The following is a 19,716-nucleotide window of genomic DNA, read 5'->3' as shown; positions in this document are numbered from 1 at the left end:
ATTCCTCACAACCTTCCTTTTTACACTGGATGTTTCCACCTTGATGCAGGGCCTGCTCCTGGAAGGCTTCGCCCAGCTCCACTTTCTGCAGCTGGACTTGGCGCTGACTAAACCATCTCCCCACCGGGTTTTTTCGATTCGGTTGGTGGCAGGATTTGCACTCCGGCCACCATAAAACACTTCATTCCACAAAGCACACAAACGCAAAGAAAACTGAAAACTCACTATGTGGGTGTAACTCCTGCGCTGCTGCCCTTCGCAGGGCAACTCACCGGATGATGGGATCGTGGCAAAGCCATTCGGACCGCCATTCTTTGATGATAAGATAAGGCATGAGATAGGGGTGCACTGTCTGCTTGAAGCCCTGGAGGGAAGTGAGACATTTAACCACCTCCAGATGGCAGTTCCACAAATGGGAGAAAAGAGGAGCAAAAGAGTGGAGATGGATAGTAAACCTGGATTTTGGGAGTTCACCTGGGCGGGGGAAGAAAGCATGTAGTCCAGATTTTTTTTCTTGTATACATTGTCGAGGCTCATGGAGGGGTTCGAACACAGAACGGATCGGGACATCACAGAACAAAAAGAACAGCAAGAAGACAAGGGAGTGGAACACACCAACAGCAGGGTTGGGGGACAAAATGGAGGGAGAGTTGGAGAAATAAGAGATGTGGGGGAAGAATGAGAGCAGGGGGGGGGAAGAAGATGAATACAGCCATCAATGCTTAACCACAGAAGTGGAAGGAAAGGCTAGAAACCAAGAAAGAGGTGGACTTGAGGAGGGTTAATGAGGAAGGGGAGGAGGTGGAAGTTCACAATTGGGGATGAGAGATGATCTGAGATGGTTGTGAACAGCTGCCTTGAAGCAGTGAAGGTTAGAATGAGATTGAAGAGACTGAAGGAGATGGTTCTACGGGTGGGAAAACAGAGCATGAAAAAGGGTAAAGGGTACAGCACCAGAAGGGAGGCACTTGAAGACAAAGAGACCACCGACCTGTCTGTGATGTGAAAGTGATAGACCAACAGACAGCTTCATCATGGGAGATTCCAAAGATTTTGAAGGAGTTGGTTTCCATGGTGCCAAGCTCAGCAAAGAGTGAGGTAGGGGCACGAGATGGGAGGGCTTGCCAGATGGTAGAGAGATAGAGAGAGAGATATAGAGATAGAGAGATAGAGAGAGAGAGAGATAGAGAGAGATAGAGAGAGATAGAGAGAGATAGAGAGAGAGATAGAGAGAGATAGAGGGAGATAGAGAGAGAAAGATAGAGAGAGATAGAGAGACACAGAGATAGAGAGATAGAGAGATAGAGAGAAAGAGAGATAGAGAGATAAAGAGATAGAGAGATAGAGAGATAGAGATAGAGAGATAGAGAGATAGAGATAGAGATAGAGAGATAGAGATAGAGATAGAGAGATAGAGAGACAGAGAGAGAGAGAGAGAGAGAGAGAGAGAGAGAGAGAGAGAGAGAGAGAGAGAGAGAGAGAGAGAGAGAGAGAGAGAGAGAGAGAGAGAGAGAGAGAGAGAGAGAGAGAGAGAGAGAGAGAGAGAGAGAGAGAGAGAGAGAGAGAGAGAGAGAGAGAGAGAGAGATAGAGAGAGATGTCACAATTTAAAGATATTATATTCCAAGTGTTTGACCAGATTGTGATTATATCAAGATTTGCAGAGAGGCAACAGGCTTCTGCCTGCCTATCTGAGGGATGAGGAAAATGACGGCAGATGGTAGAGTCATCAGTAAAGAGATAGAGGATTTTCCAGAAAGTCAGATAAATCCTTGATGAAGATTATGAATAGGATGGGGCCCAGAACACTGCCTTGACAGGAAGAGGAGATGAGAGGATCTAGTTTGAGTTAAGTGTTGGCTATGAGAGTAGAAGCCATGTGTGAAGCCGGTCATGGATGCCATCGGCAGAGTTTGGAGAGCAAGGCGGGACACCAGACTGTGTTGAAAGCTCGAGATATGTCTAGAGAGACGACCCTGATATCTTGTCTGACGTTGAGGGTCTCCATCCATTATTGAGGAAGCAGAGGCAGCATGTCTCGTGTAGAGTGACCGGGTCTGAATCTGAACTGATAGTGTGATACCAAGCCATTGGAGCAAAAGAAAGGATTTGATGTCAACTGCAATGATGTATGCCATGACATTGCTGATGATTGGAAGTAAGCAAATCAGTCTGTAGTTAAGGGGATAAACACGGTGATGTTGGCTAAGTTCCGAGAAGATGGAAGATGTCTTCGGGCAAATTGTAGAGTGAACAAAGCAGAAAGAGGACGTGCAAGAGCTGCAGAGCAGGTTTTTAAGACTCGTGCGCCGATACCGTCCCGTCCAGTTTCAAAATCAGAGTCAAAGGTTAGCAGAAACTTCTCCACTTTCTCGGGTACAAAACACAGAGTTCAGGAGCGGTTGGGTATGACTGGGTCGGGTGGCTACATAGAGGGAGGAGTTCAGGGAGAACCATCAACAAGGACAAGGAAATCCAACACAGGTGGAGGCCATTCAGCCCATCATGCCTGTGCGAACACCACACCAACCCAAGATCCAAGAACAAAAATGCAAAAAACAAAAATGTTTTTAATGAAAGAAAAAAAAATTGTACATTTTTTTTGTTGTTTTTGTAGGTTTTTTTTGTAATTTTTTATTGTTGTTGTAATTTCTTTTTATCTTTTCTTCCCCTCGGAGAGGGGTGTTCGAGACAAGATTTCGAAGCAAACACAGATTTGAGGCATTCGGCCTTCTCATTAGCAGTTTCATTTGAAGTGAGAGAGGGATGGAGGGAGCATAATGCAAAGACAGATTCCAATGAGTTTGGGTGCCACCAAGTTCTTGAAGGACGCAAGTTTGAAAGTTTAGCCTCGAGGTTGGCCAGCTGGGGAGGGTCAAAGGACTGAGGAAGCAGAGGGAGTAAGATTAGAGGAGAGGAATTAAAACAGAGAGGCCACCAACCTGTCTGCGATGTGGGAGCGACATCGCTTGTGCTTCGGCCTCATTACGGGACATGCTAATAATGCTGAGAGATTTCGATTAGCATCCAGAAGAGAAGTGATGCAGGGAAGCCAACCCATTGGGGGGAGCAGCACTCACATTGACCTCGGGACAAATGCCTTGCAGGCTGCGAGTTGTTATAATTTTCAAGGGATTACTTTTAACAATGGAGAATGCCCAGTCTGCAGCTGGCTTTGGAAGCTTGCTTTGCTTTATCGTCAGCCCAAGAGAGGTTGTGGCTGTTGCTGAAGCCTAGAAGTTGAGGAGACTGAACTTCTTCCAGTGGCTGACCATGGAATAAGATATGTGGATCAATTTGACGATCCTTTTGTGAATGGCTGGTTGAGGCTGAGATTGCCAGGATTGAAAGACTTGTTCTATTTGTCGGACTACCACCTAATAAATTCCAGATGCACAGAGACTGATGGAGTTGTAGTGGATGGATATGCATGTTTTGCATATCCATGTCTCCATACTACTTGAAACACCCAGTCTGTGGAGACTAGGTAATTATATTTAGCTGCACATATTGACCAATCCAGCCCACATGTGGTGATGTTAAAGTGTCCGGTACCCTTATTTCTGCACAATACCACTGATACGTGTAAACCAAAGTAATAATTTGACATCCGCGTTATCGAAAAAAAATATTCACACATGGTGATGGTGGTCCTTGGGGTATACTCATCTGTCCCATCAGACAAAGGTAAAACTGGAGACTTGTCTGACAAATATTCAGAATTTCTTAGACTTCCAACCTGTGTACCCAAGGCTCAGATTACCAGGTCGTTCCTTTCCATCCATAACTTAGGCTCCAACAAGACTTTTCTTGATCATGTGATCTTTACAACCACCGATAGACAAAATTTCTAGCTGAACCTCAATATCTTTTCTATGATGGGAGCTAATAGCATGAGCCTGTGGGTCCTCAAATTGTGCTCCACCCAATTGACATTTCCATTGCTGCACCCCAGATAATCCATCTTTAAATCTTTAAATAGGGCTGGTGGGATAGCGAGCTCAGAGATAGCACACAGGCCTTTGAGGGGTCGAATCTGATTTTTTTTTTTTTGTATACCTTGGTCGAGGCTCATATGAGAGCTAACACACAACTCACAGCAAGGAGGCATGAGACAAGAGGGGCGGGAGTGGAAGGGACAAGACAGTGGGGAACAGACACATTAGGTGAACTGTGGAAGGGAGAGGGATGGGGATGGGACGGGGAACATGGCGAAGAGAAGATGGACATTACAGGGACTTTCAGGAAGGAAAGCAGGGGAATTGAAGGAAGTGGGCTTGGGTGGATTATCGGGGGTAGAAAAGATCGATGATTTGGATGGGGGAAGATAAGAGGTGGTGGTGAACAGCTGTTTTGAAAGCCTGGAGGGAAGAATGGGAAAGAATAGAGTGAGGAAGTTTATTCCAAAGGTGGGAAAAAAGAGGAATGAAAGAGTGAAGATGAGCAGTGATTCGTGATTTTGGTAGTTTTACCAGAAGGGGGTTGTTGGCGGACCTTGAGCGCCCTGTGGAAATGTGGTGGGGACAAATCGCAGAGTTTTGTTTCCAAACCTCACTATAAACTGCCACCCTGGTATTTCGCAGGCAGGGAGTTGCATTTATGATTGCATCATCTATCCACTAAGGGATGGCACATCAACGTGGGGTCCCATGTGCCAGAATTTTCTGCTGGTGGTTGTTAAAGATTCCATGTTGTGCTGGCACTCTGGCCAATTTCACCTCCAATTGATTCTTCTGACCACAATCCTGTGAACATCCCTTTACTTTCCACCACTTCTCATCCGACTGCACCGACAAAATGCCAATATTGGCATTTCAATAGTGCTGACTGTTGACTGTTGACTGACTGTTCAATAGTGCTGACTGACTGGATTACGAAACTTCTTTTCTGACTTTCCCTGGAAAGACTACGGCCTCTCCTTGGGCGATGCCTCCATCTCTGTGAATGTGTAGCTGAGGTTATTGTTGCAGGAATGGAGGCTGATATCCCCTTCTCTTTCAAATCTATCTCTCCGACCAATTCTGCTCTGCATCCATTCGTGTAAGGGATGTCGCATCTTGAACATGGAAAAACTCTTCTTCCTCTGACTCGTATTCAGCTTTCATATCCGCCAGAAATAATTGCAAACATGTTATTCGTGAGGTGAAGCATTCCTTTATTCAAAAGAAATTTGACAACCTCTCATCTTCTTTCACGAATAGATCTTTCTGGTCCTGAGCTAAAAGTATATCCAACAACTTCTGTCACTCTACCTTTCCTTTGCTTTTCCGTTCCGATGATGCTCTCGCTGTCTCTCCGACCGATAAAGCAACTCTTTTTGTTTCTATTTTCTCCTCCAACTCCACACTGGATGACTCGAACCTTCCATCTCCCTCTGCTGCTCCTCTCACCAATCCAATGTCCCTCCCCATAATCTCTTTTCACGCAATTAAAAAAAAATACTTCTCTCTCTCTGGATATAAGCAAAGTCTACAGGCAAGATGACATTCCTCCCTGTGTCTTCAATGAATGTGCTACAGAAGTTGCACCCCGTGCTTGCTCGTTGTTTCGTTTTTGTTTAAAAATTCCCTCACTCGATCGACATCTCGTTTCACAGCCACCTCTTTAAATTCGGATTTGGACAAGATCTCCCAGTGGGGCAAATGTAATCAAGTTAAGTTTAATGTTTCAAAAACTCAATAACTCAATATATATATATATATATATATATATATATATATATATATATATATATATATATATATATATATATATATATATATATATCTCTCTCTCTCTCTCTCTCTCTCTCTCTCTCTCTCTCTCTCTCTCTCTCTCTCTCTCTCTCTCTCTCTAATCTCCTTTGAAAGCTCCACAATTACACCATGTGATACAACAAACCTACCAGGTATTACTCAAACATCATATTTATCCTGGATCCACACATTACTCAAATAGCTCAGTCTGCCTCAAAGAAATATGGAGTCCTGTTCAGATGTTGAAGATTCTTCTCCTCTGTACAGTTGCTCCAACGATATAAAAGATTGATTCACCATTGTATGGAGTACTGCCCTCACATCTGGGGAGGTTCCAGCTCCACGAACACACTGGACAGAATTGATTCCACAGTTACTCGACGTGTGAACTCAACCAATGTGACCTCAAAACTCGACCCGCTCAAATTTCGCCGCATGGTCGGGTCTCTTTCTCTTTTCGACAGATATTACTTCAGTGTTTGCTCACAAGAACTTGCTGTTTGTGTACCTCCACCATTTGTGAGACCAAGGAATCCTCGACAAGCCACTACATCACGTGATTATTGTGCGGCAATTGGCAATTCAAGGGTGGGCTAATGATGATGTTTGTTTCTTCCCCTCCACTGCAAAACTCTGGAACTCTTAACCTTCTCATGTCCTCCCAAACACTTATGACCTTCCCCTTTTCAAAAAGTAGATTTTTTTACTTTCTCAAAAACTCTTATACTATTCTCTCTTTCCTTACTTTTCTATTCATGCAGTTCATTTATTTAAGGCTTGTCCTCGTTGAGGACGATTCAGTCCATGCCTGTAGCCTTGAACACAAAAAAATATAAAATATATATAATTCCATCCTGCCCTGCCAAACGCCGAGAGGTTGGTAGGATAGCTTGAAGTAAGTGCACTCATCTCTGAACTGTCGAGCCTGGGTTCAAATCTTGACCAAACTATAAATGATCATCCTGGTGTTTCACAAGCAAGGCGATATATCAATGTGTGTGCCATCCTTGATGTGGACGTTAAACCGGGTATCTTCACTGCAAGCACTGGTCGTGACAGATCGCATGATGTCTTTCACGAAAAGTAGGTGAGCTTTCTCCGGCACGTTGAACAAATTCCTGCCATCTCCATTTGAACATCAGACCTGGCCAGCCGGTTCGTGAAAGGCTCGGGGTGCCCGGCTAACCCCAAAAGAAGATAGGCATAATTGGTGCCATTAAAGAAGTAATGATCCTTGTAGCTAATGCCGGGAAGGCAAGTGTCCAACCATCCAGTGTACTCTTTGCCATAAAACCGATTCTGCGGCACACCGAAATTGCTTTCGCTCAGACCACCAAAAAGACAATTTAATTGCTACATGGTTGCTACAAAATGTACCTGGTAATGATGAAGTCCATTATTACGGCAAATTGTATGACATTCCTGCTCAGAAACACTTTGATCATACCACAACGGCCACTTTACATTTGACAAGATGCTTTTGCTCACAAGGCATGGGAAGACAGACGCAAATGGATGGATAAATAACTCAGGGCAACCTGCCTGGACACAATATGAAGGAAAGTACAATTCTTGGTAATATCTTCGCACCTGGGATTCAAGATCGACTATAACTATCGTCATCCATCTGAGGTATGTATCGCTCTCTTTTTGTTTTTGTTTTTCTTGATTGCATGACTTTGCAACATAGTTAATGAGGTTGTCGACCGGCGGTTCACAGAGGTTTTGAGATTGGAGGGTCAAAAACCCTTGATGATGGATGGTGCTCAGATGATGATGTGGTTGGTTATTGAAACAAGCACTAAATGAAAGGAATTCTCCAGATTATATATATATATATATATATATATATATATATATAGATATATATATATATATATATATATATATATATATATATATATATATATATATATATATATATATATATATATATATATATATATATATATATATATATATATATATATATATATATATATATATATATATATATATATATATATATATATAGATATAGCCTGGTGTTGGCTTAGTGGTTAGGGTGGTGGCTTGGGATCCAAGGGTCCTGAGTTCAAGTACCGTTGGCTGCTGAATTAACACCAGGGGGTTGACTCAGCCTGTCATCCTTCCGAGGTCGGCGAAATGAGTGCCAGTGTACTGGTCCCGGTGTATGCCCCGTTAGAATAGGTGTACCATATCCCTGTGTGTCGTAAGAGGTGACCAGGGTTGGCGTCAGGAAGGGCATCCGGCCATAAAACATTGCCTCAAGAAAAAGCCAAACCCCTGCACAGCAGGGAAAAATGGCTGTAAAAACGGTCATTTTATTTTTATATATATATATATATATATAAATATATATATATATATATATATATATATATATATATATACATATATACACATATACATATATATATGTATATGTGTGTATATATGTGTATATATGTGTATATATATATACACATATACATATATATATATATATACACATATATACACATATACATATATATATATATACATATATACACATATACATATATATATATATATATATATATACACATATACATATATATATATATATATATATATATATATATATATATATGTATTGTTACGGTTCTTGGAACCGTGCGCATACAAACATACAGTTATCCCCAAGTCAGTTATTCCATTAAGTATATGTGTAGATAGATTCCTACGTTGTGTGTGGTGGGAAGACACTGGGGTGCATTGCGATGTTTTTTTAGTTAGATGAATAAATAATTATATCCCATCCACGACGACCCACAGTACCCTCTGCCTGCTCACACCTTCGTCTAGCATGGGCTGAACAAGCGCGTGTTCGCCTACTCACCTAACCGGCGACTCGCTTTCCGAGGCAGAATGTTTGTGTGGTATCTTTTTTTGGCGAGTCCGGACATGCGGAGTGGGCGGACTTCCCGGTATGGCCGAAACCCAACCCAGAAAGGGCGGCCCCATGGAAGCCCCGTCCAATCAGAGCGAACAGTGACGTCGGCTTCACCAAGGCCCCTCCCCGCTGAGGGAGATCTATAAATTACGACACCATTCGTTCAGGGTGGTCTGGTGAGCTGGAAAGTGAGTCATATTGAGCAGAGGGTTGGAGTGAGACAATCCGTCGGCTGGTAGCGAAAGAAAGGAGGAAGGTCATGGAGTGGTTGCGCTCTTTGGGGGTCGTTCGTTTCGAGTGTGCGAGAGCTGGGAAGACCTCGACCCGACCTTGACCGGGTCTCTCGTAGGGTCCTGTCTGCAGCCCTGATCCCCGCCTCGGACTCCGCTCTACTCGACCCGGGCTCCTTCGCAGACACAGTCTCCACGCGGGCCGCCGTGGACCGAGCCACACAACCATTGACATGTGCCGCACCATGGAGCATCCCTTCCCTCCAACGTTCAGGTACCCGAAAAAACTGCGATCTCAGCTCACCTCCCTCTCTGGCTGCAAAATATCCTTTGCAATACATCTGGGTTTATTTTCATCTGAGTGTGCGTCTGAGTGTGTGGCGCCGTCTATAAGTAGAATTGCATGTTGTTGTTGTTCTTCTTCTTTCGGCTGCTCCCGTTAGGGGTCGCCACAGCGGATCATCCGTGATGATCCGCATACCGATTTGGCACAGGTTTTACGCCGGATGCCCTTCCTGACGCAACCCTGGTCGTCTCTTACGACACAGGGATAAGGATTGGGTTTCGCCATGATTCCGGGCTGCCCCACATCCTCTCATAGCGCGTCCAAGTGCAGAGCTCCCGTCCTCAAGCGATCCTCCAACCCAAGCCTCCGAGTAGCCGGATTACAGGCGCACGTCACTACGCCCAGTATAAGTAGAATTGCATAAGTATTTTTATTTGATCATTGTAAATCTTGCCTGTTTTATTCCCACGTAAGTCTGCTCTGTGTCTCCTTTGTAAGTTGCTGTAAAATTGTCGCACTACGTATTTCTCTCATCTTCCCCTGCATAACATCCCCAATAAACCTGTTTCCTGTGCTACATATTTTTCCTCACTTTATTGTAAATAAATTATTGTAGAAATGTTCCCAGTTCGTTTTCGTCTTTTCCTTCAATGGTCCAGCATGGTTCGGATCTGAATTTTAGCCGGGTCTTTATTCCCGATATTCTGTTCATTCGAGCCGGTACGTCCTTGGTAGTTCCGCTTGGCTGCATCCGATCCGGAAAGGTGGTTGGTAGAGTTGGTAGTTGTTAGAGTGATCCGGATCGGGCAAGGCGTACCGAGGGCGTGGTTCCTCGGTAGACAACACCGCGTGGTTAATTAGGTAAATTGGTTCTAGACAAAAAGACCCTATGCTACGCGGTGGAGGTATTGGCGTCCACGATCAGTTATGCGAGCCGCCGCCTCATGGAATTATCCGTAAGCGATGGCCTACAATTCCGGGAGTCCGGTGGGAGACGACGTAACTTCCCCCACCAAGCGGTCGCTCTCGCCACCGGTCCCCAGCCCGCAACAATATATATATATATATATATATATATATATATATATATATATATATATATATATATATATATATATATATATATATATATATATATATATATACATACACACTAGCAGGGTATGCTTTCATGTTGTAAGCAACACTGAACCATGCTTCCCCATTGTCTTGCATCGCTCAGCTACATTTGATTGTTCATTTATTTATTTTATTTTTTTCATTTATTTATATTTTCATTTACAGATGCTCTCCGATGGTTCTGTGATGTTTCCTGGTGTATCGGCTTCAATATCCTTCGGCAGGCAAAATTACCATGCTTCCCCATGGTCTCGGGTCACTCACCTACATGAAAAAAAATATTTATTTATATTTTTATTTGTGGGTGATGTCTGACGATTCTGTGAATTTTTGCGGTGTACCGACTTGGATGTCCATCGGTGCGCAAAATTTCAGCTTTCTATGTCATCCGGAAGGTACCGATCTTTCATATCAGTCAGTGAGTCAGTGGTTCGAAAGAGCTTTATATAATACTATACGACCCGTGAACCCGTTGGGTTCCCCTTGTGACAGCGGTTGATGAAAAAAATCATTTCAAGAAAAACAAAAAGATAGCTCCAGCGAACTATACCGCTGAGGTTGTTTGCATTGATCAAATACTCCCGAAGAGTACCTGACTGAATCGGGAATTGATTTTTTAATAATTTTTTTCTTTGCCCGAGTTGAATGAAACTTGATACTGCACACTGCAGGAGAATTGTGAGTAAGGTGAGCCGAAAATTTTTGCACTCTCGTGTACCGTTTTGGCTGTATTTCAGGAACATACATACATACATATACAAGATGATATACATATACATACATACAAGATGATATACATACATACATACATTCATATACAACATACATCATACATATATATATATATATATATATATATATATATATATATATATATATATATATATATATATATATATATATATATATATATATATATATACACACACACACACACACACACTGATGTACCATACTCTGTTACAGAGTGTTGGCGCTACCAAGGCAGTTTCTTGGCAAGGGTTATACGAGGTGGTTTGCCATCGACTTCTCATATTATATATACAGGGTGTTTCAAAAAGATTGATACAACTTTGACTTCCTGCCATTTCTTTGTTTTTTTGATCTATAACATTTTCCTTTTTAGGGTTTGGTGGTGTTATCATGGTATTTGTTCCCTGGGATTTGAAGCTCCAAAGCTCAACTATGTCATTGATAGTGAAGCAGAAGACAAAAGTGGTGGCTCTGTCATATGACACAAAATCATATGTAGACACATGCCCGAGGTTCTGTCGGGAATACGACCTCAAAACACGTGATGGATCCACAAATTGTGCCATTCAACATATTGTGAAACATTTTGAGCACAAGGGTACAGTGCACAACCAAAGCAAGGGCAACAGTGGCAAGCTAACATCAGTAACCAAGAACCAAGCCAACATCGACGCTGTGCAGGATTCTGCAGTGGAGAGTCCCAAGAAGTCCCACCGCTGGCGTTCCTGGGAGCTAGGCATCAACCCAACGTATCCTCATGAAGAAACTGAAGCTTTTCCCAGACATCACCTCTATGAGGCATAAACGGATTCAAGATGACATGAGGAGACTTGATATGTGCAATTGGCTCAGTGATGGGATGGAGTGGTGCCCAAACTGGATCAACCTGATCTGGTTCAGTGATGAAGCCCATTTCCTTGAATGGTGCCATCAAAAACCACAACAACATTTTCTGCGGGGACAAAACCACCTGAGGTGATCACTGAGAGGTACAAGAAAGGGCCGAAGATCACATGCTTCTGTGCCTTCAATGTCAGATGGGGAACGCTAGGGCCTTACTGGTTTGAGAATGACAACAGTAGGATGGTGACGATCAACGGTCAGTGCTACCGGGCCGTGCTCCAGAAGTTCCATAATGATCTAGCCCAAAAGGTCACCCCAAATCAGCTCAGCATGACCTGGTTTATGCAGGATGGTGCATCCCCGCATACAGCTGGTGACACCATCATTTTCCTGCAGCAGCTCTTCACAAACCGTCTTGTTGTCCTGAGTACCGCTCATGACTGGGCACCCCATAACCCAGACTTCAACCCTCTAGACTACTGGTTCTGGGAGACTGCCAAGGGCTTTGTCTACACCAACCGCCCTGCCACAGAACTTTGGAGTCAGGATCAATGCATGTCTGAACCACGGAGGGGCACACATCGAGAACGTCAATTACGTCAAGTAAATGCCAATTTCAGACCTTGGCCTCTCACTAACTCAAGCAGTGACTTACTGTAACAGCAATCAGTGATATAAAATACCATGTCATAAGCTTTCAAGAAATGTTTGGTTCACGTTCCTGAGGTTTCTGTTTCTTTGGCATAGTTATTTCCTTCAATGAATGTCTAACATAAGCACAAAGTAATTATTTGTTATATTAGATATGCATCACTTATGTACTAGTTCAACATCTACCCATACTGATGTTTGTTTCGAAAATTATCAACCCATTTGACCCCATTTATTGATGTTTTACCCTTTGCACTCTGTCCTATACGTGTTATTTTCGGTTTTGTGAACCCTTGCGGCATAATTTGAGGCCGGAAAGCCAAACAAGCATTGCGATGGCAGCAGCAGGGGGAAAGTTCACGGTGGGGTTGCTCCGCCAACTTATCTGATCAGCACCCAGCTGGGAGTGAGAGGGGAGGTGCACGGGATGCACCGGCGTGAGGTGGGAGCTAGAGACAATCAAGGCGTGTGAAGTGGGGAGGGGGTAGGGTGACGTAGGAGATGCCTGGGACCGACCTGAGGAGAAACTGTGGAGAAAAGCAGGAAAGGCTGCTCCTGAGAAACTGCTGGCACTGGGAGTCATGCCTCCACCCAGGCAGCCACGCATATCCTCCTTCAAGGCGTCGATGCACACGAGACCAGAGCTCCATTTATAGCCGCAGACTGGCCGGGTTCCACCTCCTCTCCACTCACTCTGTTGGGTTTGACACAAACTCTCTTCAGTCCTGTTTGTCTCGCGCGCGCTTCCGAGGCTTTAAGACATAGTTACCCATAGTTATCTAAGGATCCCGATCATTCATTTGTTCCTTGGGCACGTATTCGGTAGTGGTTTACGATGTCCAGGCTGAGTTTTTTCAAAAATCAATTTGAAGGCAAAAAATAACAATTCCTGAATAACTACTCCCGAAAGCAATTCAAGAAATCAGATTCGTTGGAGGAGTCCTGCTCAAAAATGGGAGCAGCAAGAGGATACTCCCCACCTTGAAAGAACCAAAATGGACAGAACGGAGGGAGCCAGACACACTTGGGCACTGTGTACTGCTATACTACCCGGGCCTTTCTGAAAGGATTGGTAGGACTGTGATCAATTCTACATTGGTGAAACCGGAAGGAATTCAAAACAATAACCGGATGAACATGAAAGAGCAATCAAGCTCGGAAAAGTGACCCAGTCAGCCATAGCACGTCATTGCCTGCATTCTGGCCATAAATTTGATTTTGATGGGATCCGTATCTGAGATACTACATCTAACAAAGGACACAGGTTGATTTTGGAAGTGTGGCAAGTGATGAGGTGGGAGAGTGGTCTTACAGGGGAGACGGTGGACATACCCACACAACACACACACACACACACACACACACACACATCTGATGCAAATTGCAAAAACTGGATGGTGCAAACGGCAGGATAAGGTGAGCAACAAACACCCAATCCCAAACACCACATCCACATGTGCACAACATTCAACGAGAACCTCAACAACTCGCACAACCAACACATCATCATGCCCAACCCGGACACGAAACCAGCCATGTTCGTGCCCGGAAACACAAAAACAACAAGAAGAAGCGCACACATGCTCACCCACACACATACAACACCAGATCACGTGTAAGTGAAAACAAGACCAAGAGTAGAGCACCCCTTCAACGAAGTGATTTGACGTTTCTTTTGCTTTTGCAAAATCATTTTAAAAAGCATTCCAACATTTGACCTTGAGCACCAACACGTCACCACAAATGAGCGGTCATATCGAAATAAAAAACCGGACACGAGCCGAGGCTCGGGGTGAATTGTGCCTGAAGAAGCCGGTTGTGAAGCTGGTGAAACGTCACCTGAGACTGGGTCTGCTCTCCCTTTTTTGCTCAAATCAGTGGAGTCGATGTCTTTTTTCTTTTGGTTGGAAACGCCTTCTTCTTCTTTAAAAAAATAAAAAATAAATACAAAAAAAAAATTATACACACATATTTATATATATATATTATCCAAACAACAATGTACATAATCTGATATTCACACAGCACCAATAAACTTTCCACCTTCTTTGAAAACTCCTTTCGTGTACAACTTTGCAAAAAACAACCAAATGTGAAACAAAATGGAAAACTAGTCTTAATGGGGAAGCTTAATGTCGATATGCATGTGACAACTTGGAAAATAGGACTGTGTATCCTGCAGCTCACCTGGATCAGGAGCAACAGTCACTTAACCCACACACACACACACACACACACACACACACACACACACACACACACACACACACACACACACACACACACACACACACACACACACACACACACACACACACACACACTCCCTTAGAACCGGATTTTTTAAAATGGGATGAACAAACTTTAGTACAACACACGTGATGAAGGTTGTGGTCAAGTTTGATTGAAATGATGGGTGTAGTTTTGGAGAAGAGAGCAAATACCTATTTTGGGGGGGTCAGGGAGGGGGTTGACATCCTTAATGATAGCAAATTTAGGACGTGGTCAATACACCTTCGTTAGACATCATATGTGAAGGTTGTGGCCAAGTTTCACCAAAACTGTGTGTTCGGTTCAAGCGATAATGACTGAAGTGCTTATGGACTGACTGACAATCACTGCTCGATCGCATAAGCTCACCTGACTCAAGTCCAGGTGTGCTAAAATGGTTGAAATCAACAGTACGAGGCTCGAGGTATGCTAATCACAGCGGTAAAGCAAGGATAAGCTGACGTTTCAGGCGTTAACCCTTCATTGTCAGAGTAAACGAGCATGTGTCAGACAATTTCACATCAAACAGTGAAGCGGAACTGAAAAATAAAACAATCACTTCAAGTTGTACATCGGATTGATTGGAAGGCAACATCAATAAATACAAACATCACAGTAAATCCGGTGAACGAATTGACACAAAGGAACGTTATTTGCTCCCTCGGTGGTGTGTTCGTGACTCGTGGCATTATGACGTCATTATGACGTGACACTATATTCGTGGCATTATGACGTTTGTGACATTAAAACGTCCCGCCTTATGCACACGCCAATAAGGGGGAAGCAAATCAATAACCTTCGTCTGGCCTCAAATTCCTGGCCTTGCAGTCACAGCAACTTCTCTGAACTTTGAACCCCGATGAAGCACCCTTTTCAAGCACGTGATCAAGCAGCATCTCAATGATGTCACAAAAAAAAAAAAAATATATATATATATATATATATATATATATATATATATATATATATATATATATATATATATATATTCAGGAGCAGTCTATTCATTAAGTACATTGATGGAGGAGAATTTATGACCTCTTCCCCCTGTTCATGACAAAAACATCTTGCTTCCCTCCTCTCACTTCCATTTCTTTTCAACTTCCTTTACCTTCCCTCTCCATATCTTCCTTTCAAACCACCTCTCTCTACTCCCCCCCTCCCTCGCCCCCCCTCCCAATTATGCACATGTAATATATAGATGGTCCCTTTATCTAGTAAGATTCTACTCTTGTTAGGAAGCCTTATTTGTTTTAACCGACACAATAAACTGGGTAAAGCCCACAATAAAAAGCCCTCCTCCAAAGAGCAAATCATCAGGTCAAAAGTCATGTGATCTAAAAAACAAATTCATATCCTGGTGGTTAAAACAGTAACCAATGCATGAGTGAGAAATCTTTTTTACATTGTACTACACAACCGCAACTACAGGATTTGTAAAGTTTCACATGAGGATTACTTTGATGCTTATAGACTTCTCTAGACAGCCACTGGAAGAGGCGCAGTCCATGGTGCCCCAAGGCCTTGTCCTCTGGCCCTCTCCAAATTCTGCCTTCCTCAACCCACCCCAAAATCACACATGTTCCTCAAGAAACCCTCACCTGCTCACCTTCCAAAAGTCCAGACTCGTTGCCCACCTGCATTCATTACTCCCATTATTCTGATGGTGGAATTGTCTCCGTGTGTCCGTCGTCTCATCCTCCTCACTTCAGTCTTTCAAATGTGCTGCCCATCGCTAACCCATGCACATCCATGATCTCTTCCACATGCTGATAGTTTCCGATTCTGTTCCTCTCTGGGCCACTGGTACTCATTTTTAGGCTATTTCTCCTTTTCTCCTTGTGTATGTGTACCCCACCCACCTCCATTACTTTTTGATCATCTGGAAACTTGCTGCCCATTGTCATTAAGCTCCTCCATGAGCCTTGATCCTTGTGACAAAAGCAAAAATAGAGGGAAAACAAGAGAAAGTGAAAAAAAATCTGATAATGATCACATCTTGCAATCTCCAGGCTGTCAGGATAGCCTAGGTATGTACAATCATCACCCGATGGGTCGCCACAGGATTGAGCAATGGCTCAATCATCCCAGCAAGCTGGTACTCATTTTGCCAACCTCAGAAGGATGACAGGTTGAGTCAACCCCACCTCGTGTTACTTCAATGGCCAAGCAGGATTTGAACTCAGGACCCAAGGATCCCAAGCTTGTTACACTGACCATTAAGCCAATATGAGGCGCAACTTATTCACCAGGTTTTGTCATAATCCGTCCACAACATTTTGAGAAATCGTGCTGTATATTGTTGTTGGCCTCATCTCTCAACGGATGAAGAGTTCCTCCAAAAATTTAAAATTCTCGTGTCCCGATCTGGATCTTCACCAAAATTGAATCAATTCGTCCTTGTCACACACACCCAACCTATCCACAAAGTTTCGTCCGCATTTGTGCACAACTCTTTGAGATATCCTGCAAGATATCACTTTTAGTGATACCACTCAATGGTGAAGAATCACTTTTAAAAAATCATAATATCCAGATCCGGATCTTCAGCAAAATCTAACCATTTCATCCGTGCCCCACACCCAACCTCTACACCAAATTTCACCATCCACAACTTCTTGAGATATCCTGCTCACAGACAAACAACAAACAGGCAGGGGTGAAAACTAAACATCCGTCCAAGAATAATTTGACCAAACAAACACGCAGCATATTTCCCACCAAGGCAACAGCAAGCACGAATCTGTATTATACATTTTATTGTACATTTCAATGAAATGTATTCTTCAAACAAAATTCTATCAAGATTTAAATTGCTGGAAGCGAGGTTCAGTACACAAAATGCTGCCACACAACACATCCACCATTTCTCCATAAACTGCACTGCGCTTCCATCATATAAAATCGGTAATAATAGTAGCAAGCTTTATTATTAGTGTTATAATTATAAAATATACAAATTCTGTGTCACACCACATATGCTACAAATACAATCTACCACGAGACAAAATATATTGACACGGTTTGAAGTTACGGACCACAAACGCTCGAGCGAATACTTAGTGCTTTAAAATGCTGTTGTTAAAAACTTATAAATACGGTACTTGTTTCACAGCTGGGGAACTGTGCAGGCGGAATACCCATTAGAGGCTAGCTGTGCACACAGAGAGAGAGAGAGAGAGAGAGAGAGAGAGAGAGAGAGAGAGAGAGAGAGAGAGAGAGAGAGAGAGAGAGAGAGAGAGATAGAGATAGAGATAGAGATAGAGATAGAGATAGAGATAGAGATAGAGATAGAGATAGAGATAGAGATAGAGATAGAGATAGAGATAGAGATAGAGATAGAGAGAGAGAGAGAGAGAGAGAGAGAGAGAGAGAGAGAGAGAGAGAGAGAGAGAGAGAGAGAGAGAGAGAGAGAGAGAGAGAGAACATGACAGCAGAGAGCTTAGACAGAGATAAATAAATAAATAAACAAAAACAAAACAAACAAAGAAGTCTCGTTGATTACATGGAATACTGTTGTTAAGCTAAAGGTATGTTTGTTGTTCTGAAATACAGGAAGTGTTGGTATACTGTATAATTCGGTCCAGGCCTGATATTACAAGCTCAACGCCTTTGTCGACGTTTGGTGATTTCGCGAGGCCCAGGCCACCAGCATCGTAAGCATAATGAAGCCAAATGTACAAATCAACTCACGTAAATAACAGTAGCCTATATTGGCTTCCTGTTTCACGGAACCAGCAACCACGTCCCCACGGCAAATCATATTGGTAATGGCGGGCTTGAAGGAACCAAACCCAATATCCTGAGTCTCAAGTTAAAACGTGATTATCGCTGCTCAGCATTTATACATGGGATTCTCTTTCACCTATCGGTGTGTGAGGTCTTCCGTTGACCACGTAAACTGCACCTGTCCATTGCAAAGCTAAGGTTTATGAGTGCTGAGGATTTTCAGGAGTCATTACCAAAGGTGTCCAGGTAAGCTTGGGCCGTTGACTAGGGCAAGCAGCTGTTTCATACACAAGGGGATTTAGACTCCCAGGTTTTTACCCACGTTTCCACTTTATCCAGTGTCGGTCTTGCACAAAAGTACAACTTACTTCTTACAACACGTATTTCTCAACGTCCTGCTTCAAACGACGACAAAATCCATAATATTTTGCTTCACGCAGATCTTTTTGAACCTGGAGAACTGTTCAAAGCAGCAATCCAAGGAAGAGTATAAAGGCAAACCACCTGATGTGAGAAAGTTGGATCGAGATAGAGAGACACAGATTGCCACCCAAAAGGTAGAGAAAGAAAGAGAACGGGAAAGAAAAGGAAAATATGGTGGCAAGTATCACAGCATTCCCACCAACGCAAGGTACCAGTTAGCAAGGAGATGAAGAAACGGTCTCCAATTCGGGGCAGGAAAGAAGAGCTAGATAATTAGCATTGGCAGGTACCGAGTTGTCGCTGGACTGATCGGACGTCCGGCGATCGACACCCCAACTTATTGCACCGCTTGGAGAAGCCACGTCAGGATGAAGAAATTGTCCAGAGAAGTCGGAGCAGTTACTCAGACGTGCACGGTAGGTCGAACGCTGTGGCTGGAATTCATCGGGAAGGCCATAGCGCTTCATGAAAAGATATACGGAGACAACGCCGGCACCCTGTTATTGGGTATCGAGAGGAAAGGGAAGAGAGCGCCAGCCCATGAACAGATGAACAAAGACTGAGCGATCAAAATTGAGAAAAGGATGAAAAAGGAGAAGGATGAAAAGGATGAAAATGTGGTAATGTTGCAATAAGGTGGGAAAAGTAAGGAAGGAGATATTACAAGCATTTGGGTTGGCAGGTGACACATAAAAACACAGGTAGGTTTGATAAGGATCGCTATTCCACGAGCCTGGATGTTCTATCAAAATAAATAAATA

The 19,716-nt window shown here is 43.3% G+C and overlaps 1 protein-coding gene across 2 annotated transcripts in view; it reads right to left on the bottom strand.

Annotated features, from left to right (window-relative positions):
• Positions 1–17,547: 17,547 nt before the first annotated feature.
• The window catches only part of LOC147009860 (voltage-dependent calcium channel gamma-5 subunit-like), an 89,094-nt gene continuing 86,925 nt past the window's right edge, over positions 17,548–19,716 (bottom strand). For both annotated transcript variants that reach the window (XM_085862500.1, XM_085862499.1), the window contains one exon: positions 17,548–19,452. In XM_085862500.1, coding sequence (XP_085718626.1) covers positions 19,171–19,452 — 282 coding nt within the window. In that variant the 3' untranslated portion in view covers positions 17,548–19,170. The remainder of the gene's footprint in view (positions 19,453–19,716) is intronic.

The sequence above is a fragment of the Eptatretus burgeri genome, chromosome 17, assembly GCF_056783735.1.
Source record: "Eptatretus burgeri isolate ZD-2024b chromosome 17, Ebu_testis_v1, whole genome shotgun sequence".
Taxonomy (NCBI): domain Eukaryota; kingdom Metazoa; phylum Chordata; class Myxini; order Myxiniformes; family Myxinidae; genus Eptatretus; species Eptatretus burgeri.
This window is presented reverse-complemented; position numbering and strand designations above follow the sequence as displayed.